The 10278-nt window shown below is 46.4% G+C and overlaps 1 protein-coding gene across 7 annotated transcripts in view; it reads right to left on the bottom strand.

The window, feature by feature from the left end:
* Positions 1-265: 265 nt before the first annotated feature.
* l2hgdh (L-2-hydroxyglutarate dehydrogenase) overlaps positions 266-10278 on the bottom strand; it is a 47273-nt gene continuing 37260 nt past the window's right edge. For all 7 annotated transcript variants that reach the window (XM_072489792.1, XM_072489793.1, XM_072489797.1 and 4 more), the window contains one exon: positions 266-832. In XM_072489792.1, coding sequence (XP_072345893.1) covers positions 637-832 — 196 coding nt within the window. In that variant the 3' untranslated portion in view covers positions 266-636. The remainder of the gene's footprint in view (positions 833-10278) is intronic.

Here is a 10278-nt window from a genome sequence, read left to right as displayed (position 1 = left end):
TTTGGAGGAACTGACGGAGAGTTTCCAGTTGCCCGAAGGGAATGAATTAAGGTACATATAAAAATTGCCAGATAGGGTCTGCAGCCACGGGGAGCAGAGAACATGTAAATAGTCATAAGGTTCTTTTTTGAATATGTATATTTTCTCTTTGTTTTGTGTGTCTCTACGAGGGAGCTCTGTAAATATGAAACATTTACCTTTTAGTGATTATCAGACCATACCATAAAAAGATGAAAATCAATAAAAACATATTTTTAAAAAAGTATGATTTGTAAATTAAATTTATTTCCATATTCAAATTTTACAGTTATTTCAATTTGCAGCAGCTAAACCTGAGGTAATATAATACATCATAAATGATTAGATATTGGTGTCCACATCTGAACTGGTTTGAAAAAAAAAGAGACACCCTGTAATTAAATTCACAAATAAAAATCTGTGCAATGCATTTCAGCGCAAGTCTTCAGTAGGACCCAAGGCTGTAGAGGTATAAAAAAAAAAGAGGAAGCACTTGTAAAAACAGATAATTCAGATATTCTTTGACATATCCAGTTTTCATCCTGAGTTTTAATATGTTGCCACATTTTGTTGTACGTGAATTTACCAACATTTTATAAAACATAGAAATGCAAAATATTACAATTTAAATCTTTTTCCTGCTTCGTCAGCAATGATTTCGCCAATAGCCAAGGATGAAGTTGCTGCAGGAGAAGGGGCGTTTCGAACGTGAAGAACACGGCTCCCAATAGCACCAGAACCCCCATCAAACACGAAGTCATCCACGAGATTCCCATCTTTGTCCAAGGCTTGGGCTCTTACTCCAGATGGCCCTCTGCAGAACCACAGCATACACTAGAGGTTACTTATGATATAGCAGTATAAAAAAAACGAGGATAACTTTAAAATCCTTTATGTGGAGTGATTACATTTATTTCCAATTTAAAATATACTGTATTCTAATCAGCTCATGCATCAGATTACATCAAACTATCAGGAGTGCTAGTCTTCCTTTAGCAGAAATCTGCTACAAAGTTGAAGCATCCACCTACAAACTTCAAATCAGCAGTATGATTTTTAATCTGAACTATTAGGATCAAATCCATGCTATTTACATTGACTCTCAAACTAACCTTCAAATTCGGAGAGCAACTGCATATTTACTAACAGGATGGAAATGGTAATTTCACAAAATCATAAGCCAATATCACAGAAAAAAAAGTATCAAAAACTTGAACAACATATTAACATATAGTAAACTCCTTTTAATATAGTCTTAAGAAACCCTTTTTTGGCATTTTTGTGCTTCCAAACTTGGATTTGTCCACTTTTCTACTATCCTGACAGGTCAGCAAGACAATTTGGGTCTTTTTCTCCTAATATATATCAATATTGTGGTAATATGTCGCTACCTATCACAGATAGTGTAGTTTGTGAGATACAAACTGCTGTCCGCCGTTACATTTAGTGGTCAGAGGAACACAGAAGCAGCGGATGGCAAATAGCCCCTCAGGTCTGCTCCACCGCTTGTTGAGAACATGACTGATCTGTGACGTAACTGTATATAGCTGCCTTTGCCTCATGTCCCTTAATACATTTGGTAAACAAAAATCTATCAATCTCAGATTTAGAATGAATTGATGTAGCATGAACTGCCATTTGCGACAGATAATTCCAAACTTCTATCACCTTTTGCTTGTAAAAATGTTTCCTAACCTCACTCCTGGAATATTTTAAGTTACACTGTGTAGTACTAGACTCCCCAACATTGGATAAAGTTTCCATCTATCCAGCCTAGTAGATCCCCTTAACCTTACATTTCAATCAAATCGCCCCTCAACTGTCTAAATTTCAACAACTTGCGTTTATATAACACCTTTAACACAACAAAATTCTAATTCCGATACTGTGACCCCTCTGTTCTAGATTTCCCAACCAGTGGAAACATTTTCTCAACACCAACCCTCTTGAGCCCCTTAAGAATTTTATGTTTCAATTAGTACACCCCTCACTCTTCTAAACCCCAAAGAATCCAGGTCTAGTCCAAATCCCATTATAGGACAATCCAGTCATCCCAGGAACAAGTCTAGTGAACCTTTGTTACGCTCCCTGTAGAGCAAGTATGTCTTTCCTTAGGTAACTCCTTTAGGATAACTTCACACTTTATCATATTGTATTGCATCTGCAATGTTCTTGCTCACTATCATTCAACTTGCCCATGTTGTTTCTGTGACCTCTTCACCACTTACATTCCCTATTTAACTTTGTTGTCCAGATAACTTCCACTATTTATGGATGGATTTTGTCAGAGGATTTGGTGTCCGTAGAGGGAGTTAAGGTTAAGTAGGAGGAGGAATTGGGGCCCATATTGGACGAGGTGTGAAGTTTGGACCTTCACAGGGTGAACTCCATGTCCTCGAGGCTTGGTTTTATTCAACTAAAATCATAGTTTTTAGGGTGTACCTGACCAAGTTCAGAATGAGTCGCTTCTTTGCAAGGGTGGAGGACAGGTGCAAGCACTGTTCAAGAGGTCCGGCTAACCACGCACGCATGTTCTGGTCTTGTCCCAAGCCCGTGAGTTTTTAGGTCTCTAGCACCATGTCGGTGACTCTGAAGATTGAGCTGGAGCCCTGTCCTTTAGTGGCCATATTTGGGGTGTCAGACTCGCTGGAGCTGCAGACGGGCGCAGGGGCCAATGTCCTGGTCTTCACCTCACCGATTGCCTGGAGGGGAGTACTGCTGGGGTGGAGGTCCTCATCTCCACCCAGTGCTCGAGTGGGGCGGGGAGACCTGATGGAGTTCCTATACCTTGAGAAAGTTAAGTACACCGTGAGGGGAGCAATCAAGAGGTTTGATCAGAGATGGCAGCCTTTTATTGTTTATTTCAAGGAATTGGTCACCGATAGTTAAGGGAGGAGGGAGAGAGTTTGGTTCTTATGAGGGGTTGTTTAATGTTTATGTTGTGTTTGTGCTTTGTTATTTTGTATTGTATAAAGTGGAAAATATGAATAAAAATATACATTTTTAAAAACGTTGTTGTCCAGATCTTGTTGCATGCTGGCATGAAATATTTCAACATATGAATAGTTATGAATGTTCTGGACATGTCAAAATCATCAGCAAGCATCAAGCATCAACACGGATATATGAGAAAGATATCATATTTGACAAATCTGTTGCAGTTTTTTGAGGGTATTATTTGCAGCATAAAGGAGAACCAATGGATATGGTGTATTTGAATTTTCAGATAGGATCCCACACAGGAAGCTAGCAAACAAAATTAGAGCATATGTGAATGGGGGTAATATACTAGTATGGATTGAGAATTGGTTAACAGACAGAAAGCGGAGGGTGGGAATAAACGGGCCATTCTCAGGATGACAGCTTGTTATTAGTGGGGTACCACAAGAACAAGAGCTGGGGATCACAGCTGTTCACAATCTATACAAGTGATTTGGATTTGAGGGCGAAGTGTAATATTTCTAAATCCGATGATAGAAAACTAGGTGAAAATGTAAGCTGTGAGGAGACTGTAAAGAGGCCTCAATCGGCCTCGGACAGGTTAAATGAATTCTTATTAGGTTACTCCTCGTTGCTGGCCTCGAACATGTTTTGGAACAGCCCGACAAACTGCCCCCAAATATCCAGGAAGCCTTCCTCTGACCCTCGGGTGGCGTACTTAATCTTCTCCAGGTGGAGAGATTCCGAGAGGTCAGCGAGCCAGTCTGCAGCTGTGGGTGGTGCTGCCAATCGCCAGCCGAGCAGGATTCTCTGGCGTGCGATTAGGGAAGCAAAAGCCAGGGCGTTGGCCCCCTTCCCCATGTGTAACTCTGGCTGCTCCAATACCCCGAAGATTGCCACTATTGTGGCATATGTGAATGGGGGATTTGTCAAATATATCTTTCTCATATATCCGTGTTGATGTGGCAGGAAGATTGCCACTATTGGGCAGGGCTTCACCCTCACCCCCACAACCCTGGACATTGCCCCAGAGAAGGCTGCCCAGAACCCAGCAAGCTTGGGGACAGCCCAAAACATGCAAGTGTGGTTGGCCGGGCCCCTCTGGCACTGCTCACATTTGTCCTCCACCTCCGGGAAAAACCTGCTCATTCGGGTTCTGGTCAGGTGCGCTCTGTGCACCACTTTGAGCTGCATTAGGCTTAGCCTTGTGGCAGCCCATATACCAGTGGCAGCCGAGCGAATAAGGGGATGGATCAAGGAGCCAGAAGCCGAGTGGGTGTGCACGGAGGAGGCCTCCTGCAAGACCTCCCTCTGGGTCCTCAGCGGCACTCCCATCCCCACCCAAAAAACACTCCAGCAGCCCAGTGGTGATAGCCATCCTCCAGTCCTGGAACCAACTATGGCAGCAATTTGCCCGACCAAAATATTAGACAAATCTGCAACAGCCATAGGTTCACACCAGCGCTGACTGACACCATCTTTAAAATATGGGGACAGGACGGAGGGACACTGACATTCAGGGACCTATATACGGACGGCAGGATCGCAACACTGGACGAACTGACAGAGAAATTCCAGCTAGCCAGGGGGAACGAGCTAAGATACCTGCAATTCAAAAACTTAGTACGAAAGGAGACAAGAACGTATCCACAACCGCCACGACAGACACTACTGGGAGAGTTAATGGACGCAAACATCCTAGATAAAGGAAACTGTAGCGACATGTATGAACGATAGAAAGGGCCGACATCGTACTGGACGCAACAAGAAATGGGAGGAGGACTTGGGGATTGAGATTGGGTGGGGACTCCGGAGCAAAGCACTGCATAGCGTCAACTCCATCTCCACGTGCGCAAGGCTCAGCCTGACGCAACTAAAAATGGTACATAGATCTCACTTAACAAGAACTCAAATGAGTAGGTTCTTCCCGAGAGTGGAGGACAGATGTGAGCGGTGCCAAGGAGGCCCGGCCAACTACGCCCACATGTTCTGGTCTTGCCCCAGACTTAATGGGTACTGGACAGCCTTCTTTGAGGCAATGTCCAAAGTGGTGGGGATGAGGGTGGGGCCATGCCCGAAAGTGGCAGTCTTCGGGGTATCAGACCAGCCAGATCTATTCCTGGGGAGGAGGGCGGACGCCCTTGCCTTTGCCTCCCTGATCGCCCGCCGTAGAATCCTGTTCGGCTGGCGGTCAGCAGCACCACCCAAAGCTGCAGACTGGCTGTCCGACCTCTCCGAATCTCTCCAAATGGAGAAAATTAAATTCGCCACTCGAGGGTCGGACGACGGCTTCCACAGAACGTGGGAGCCATTCACCCAACTGTTCTGGGACTGGTTTGTGGCCAATGAACAAGCAGAAGAATAGCCAAGAATCAGGGGAAAGTAGCCAAGGCGTGAGATGGAGGGAAGGACCAGGGAGTGTGTGGGGGGGGAGGGGGGGGGGGGGGGAGCTAAACCTAGGGGAAAAGAAAGGTGAACCAAAGGAGAAGGGGGCGGAGGAGAGGGAAGAAAGAGGAGATAAGGAACAATAGAGGGGAACCGGGGGGGGGGGGGGGATGAAAGCCGGAAGGAGCGCACGGAAAACATGCTTCAGAGAGCATGAAAATATGGGAGAAAGACGGGACAAACGGCCGAAGTGGAGGTGAACGTGAACAACGGCAGCAAAAACCATCCGGGAGAAGCAAGTAACAACACCAGATCCTTTCTCGTATTGCCCTCTCTGTATTGGACATAACTACTGCAGTTGTTTCTCCGGCACCCAAATGTATATATACCTCCTCTCCCCCCCACAAACATGGGTCTACTTATTTGTTAAACGGAATATTGCTAATGATACAGAGTTGCTGTTTTTGAGCTGTTATACAATATCCTACCAGTTTTTTTTAATATTTCATTCTGTGTACAATACTGTAAATACACTATGTTCAAAAACCCAATAAAAAACATTTAAAAGAAATAATTCCTTCCCTAAAGGAAATTAGTGAACGTGATGCGTTTTTAAATAAATGATAGTTATTGTGACCAGCTTTATATCCCAATTAATTGTATTTACATTCCAACAGCTGGGGTGGTAGGATTTGAACATTTTCCATTCAAACCCTGGGTCTCTGGATTATGAGCCCAGTGACATTCCCATGATGCCACCATCTCCCCACTGAATGACAGAGCAGGTTCAAGGGCCGATTGACCTAATGCTGCTTCTGTTTGTGTTTTTATCCATTGTTTCTGTCCTTGTTGACCTATATGTGGCTCTCAATTGCCTGATGCCTCAAATGTAAAATTCTCATCCTCATATTTATATTCATTCATGGCTCACCTTTCCCTTCGGCAACCATAGAGCCCCATGATGACAACTTTTTAAAAAGTTGTAATTTCCTACACATCCTACAGTTTTGCCCCACCGTTGAAGTCTATCATCTGGAAATCCCACCTTAAAATCTCTGCCATTCCTCATTCCATAAGGTCGGAAGTGGGGATGTTCGCTGATGATTGTACAATGCACCAATCGCTTTGATTCTAAAGCAGTCCGTGTCCACATGCAGCAAGACCACAACAATCTTCAGCTTGGGCTGATAAACGGCAAGTAACATTCACACAACATAATGACCATCTCCAACACGAGATAATCTAACTATCCCCCTGCCTCGACATTCAATAAATCCCCCACCATTAGCATCCTGAGGGTTACCATTGACCAGAAACTGGAGTAGCCAAAAAAATATTGCAGCGAAATTAGCAGGTCAGAGGCTGGGATGCTGAGGCGAGTATCTCGCCTCCTGACTCCCCAAAGCCCGTCAACAATCTACAAGGCATAAGTCATGAGTGTAATGGTATACTCTCCCTTGCCTGGGCGAGTGTGGCTCCAACAACACTCAAAAAAATCAACACTATTCAGGACAAAGGAGCCATTTGAGCATCACTCCATCCACCAACCTAAACATTCTAAACATTCACTCCCTCCAGCATTGACACAGTGGCAGCAGTGTGTACTGTAGACAATATTCAATGCAGCATCTTGTAAATCCATGACCTCTACCACTGGGTATAAAGGGCAGCAGGCCCTATTACCTGAAATTTCCTCTCCAAACCACACACCATTGTAGCTGGGAACCAAGGCTGGAATTCTCCAAACACAGGGGCGTCTCACCACTGAAATCTCCGTTCACATCGGTGAGGCCGGAAGATCCTGACAGTGTGAAGGACTGGAAAATTTTGCTGTTCCTTTATTGTCGCTGGATCAAAATCCTGGAACTCCCTTCCGAACAGTATCTGTATACTTGTATACCTGTACCTGTATACCTGTACCACATGGACTGCAGTGGTTCAAAAAAGCAGTTAGCCAGCATCTTCAAGAGCAATTACGGATGGGCAACAAATGCTGGCCTTGTCAGCGAAGCCCACATCCCATGACAGAATTTTTAAAAACCAGGCTCAAAGAGCCAAATGACTCCCGCCTATTTACATTTTGTAAGTTTGCATGTACGATTATGCTTCTGTGAACTGCCTTTGGATAGTTTTCTATGCTAAAGGCACTATAATTACAAACTGTTGTCATTGTTGTTTCCGATGGAACACCAGAGACTTGAAATGGTTAACTGTGTTCCTCTCTTCACAGACATTACCAGACCTGAATATTTTCTGATCTAATCTAGTTACTTGTTTTCATAATTTACAATCGTGTCCCCAGACCTTCCTAATCTACACAGTTTGAACAGCTTATCCATTTGGACTGACTCTAATACTTACTGTTACATTAAAGATCAACTGAAACTTTTCAAAAGTGATGCTTTCCTAAAGTAAAGGTCCTAGCTCTCTTAGGATGTTCTGAAAGCTTGTTTAAGGATCCTCAAATGATAATTTCAGTGGATTTTCTTTGATCCTTCTCTAGGGCTGCTAAACTGGTGCCCTGCACGAAGCCGCCTCCACTCGCTCCCAGATAGACCCCGTACCCACCATCCACTTCCTTATCATGGCTATGTTAGCCGCCCAGTAGTCGTTGATCAGATTTGGCAATGCCAATCCCCCCTCGCTGCGGCTCCTTTCAAGCATCGCCTTCTTCTCCCGTGGGGATTTTCCCGCCCAGACAAAGCTCATGATGATTTTGCCAGTCCTTTTGAAGAAGGACCGTGGGATAAAGATCGGGAGGCACTGGACGATGAACAGAAATCTAGGGAGGATTGTCATCTTTACAGTCTGCACCCTCCCCGCCAGTGACAGCGGGAGTGCATCCCATCTCCGAAACTCCCTCTTCATTTGTTCCACCACCCTAGTCAAATTTAACTTATGCAACCTGCCCCAGTCTCGTGCCACCTGTATCCCCAAGTACCGGAAACTTTCCTCCACCAGCCTAAATGGCAGCTCCTTCAGTCTATTCTCCTGGCCCCTTGCCTGCACCACAAACATCTCACTCTTGGCCATATTTAATTTGTACCCTGAAAACTGGCCGAACTTCCTCAATGTTTCCAGTATATTTTCCATCCCGGCCAGTGGGTCCGACACGTACAGGAGCAGGTCATCCGCATAGAAAGAGACCCTATGTTCCCCCCCCCCCCCCACCACACCCCCGTAGTCATTCTCTTCCACCCCTTCGCAGCACTCAACGCCATCGCCAACGGCTCTATGGTCAGCGCGAACAGCAACAGGGAGAGTGGGCACCCCTGTCTGGGACCGCAGTGTAGTCTGAAATAATCTGACATTATCCTGTTCGTCCTAACGCTAGCTTTTGGGGCCTGGTACAATAGTCTGACCCAATTAACCAGTCCCTCCCCGAACCCAAACCGTCCACGCACCTCCCACAAATAGCCCCACTCCACCCTGTCAAAGGCTTTCTTAGCGTCCATTGCCACCACTACCTCCACCTCCTTGCCCGTCAGGGGCATCATGATCACATTAAGCAATCTTCTCAAGTTAGCTGTCAGCTGCCTGTCTTTCACAAACCCTGTCTGATCGTCCCCAATCACCTCCGGTACGCAGTCCTCAGTTCTAATCGCCAGGAGCTTGGCATCCACATTGATCAGGGAGATTGGCCTGTATGACCCGCAGGATTCCGGGTCCTTGTCCCGCTTTAGTATCAGCGAGGTGGTGGCTTGCGACATCGTCGGTGGCAGGGTCCCTCTGTCCCTTGCCTCATTAAAAACCCTTGTCAGGACCGGCCCCACTTTCTCCGATAACGTCTTGTAAAACTCTACTGGGTATCCATCCAGTCCCGGGGCTTTCCCCGACTGCATGGCCTTTAGGCCCCCCAATACCTCCTCCGCTCTAATCAGGGCCCCCAGCCCGTCCACTAGTCCCCTGCCTACTTTTGGGAAGATTAGTCCATCCAGGAACCTTTTCATCTCCTCCGGTTCTTCCAGGGCTTCTGAAGCGTACAGCTTACTATAGAAGTCCCGAAATACCTTATTCAGTCCTGCCGGGTCCTCCACTCTGCTCCCCTCCCCATCAACCACTCTACCTATTTCCCTGGCCGCCTCCCTCTTCCTGAGTTGCTGTGCTAGCAATCTGCTGGCCTTCTCCCCATGCTCATACACCACTCCCCTCGCATTCCTAAGTTGTTCCACGGCCCTACTCGTGGATAGCACCCCCAGTTCCGCCTGCAATCTCCGTCTCTCCCTGAAAAATTTCCCTTGCCGCTGCCTCCCTCCGGAGCTGACCTGCTAACATACGCCTTATCTCCATGTTCATAAACTGCACCCCTTGCTCCTCTCAGTTGGTGCACCGCCTTCCTGGTGGACAGTCGGTCAAAGCTCGCCTGTAGTTCCTTCCTCTTTTGCAGCTTCGCCGGGTCCCCATCCTCTGCATACCTCCCATCTACCTCCAACATCTCATCTATTACCCTCTGCCGCTCCAACCTCTCCTCTTTATCCACCCTGGCCTTAAACAAAATTACCTCACCTCTCACCACCGCCTTTAGAGCCTCTCAGACGACTGCCTTTGACACCTCACCTGTACAATTGAAACCTACATATTCCTTAATTACCTTTTCAATTTTCTCACAGAATACTTGGTTCCCCAAAAGCCCCACATCCAGTTTCCACCCCGGTCTCTGCGCTGCCCCCTTCTCCAGCACCATATCCACCCAATGTGGCGCGTGATCTGACACTGCAATTGCAGAGTATTCCGACCCCTTGACTCCAGCCAGCAAAGCCTTCCCCACCACAAAAAAGTCGATCCGCGAGTATACCTTATGGACCACTGAGAAAAACGAATACTCCCGTTCAATTGGGTGCAGGAACCTCCAAGGGTCCACCCCTCCCATTTCCACCATTAGCCCAGCCAGCGCCTTCGCCCCCCCCCTGATGGGACCAGCGAGCAGGGCCGTGA

The sequence above is a fragment of the Scyliorhinus torazame genome, chromosome 2 (assembly GCF_047496885.1).
Source record: "Scyliorhinus torazame isolate Kashiwa2021f chromosome 2, sScyTor2.1, whole genome shotgun sequence".
Taxonomy (NCBI): Eukaryota; Metazoa; Chordata; class Chondrichthyes; order Carcharhiniformes; family Scyliorhinidae; genus Scyliorhinus; species Scyliorhinus torazame.
The sequence above is the reverse complement of the archived record's forward strand: the minus strand, read 5'-3'. Positions and strand labels throughout refer to the sequence as shown.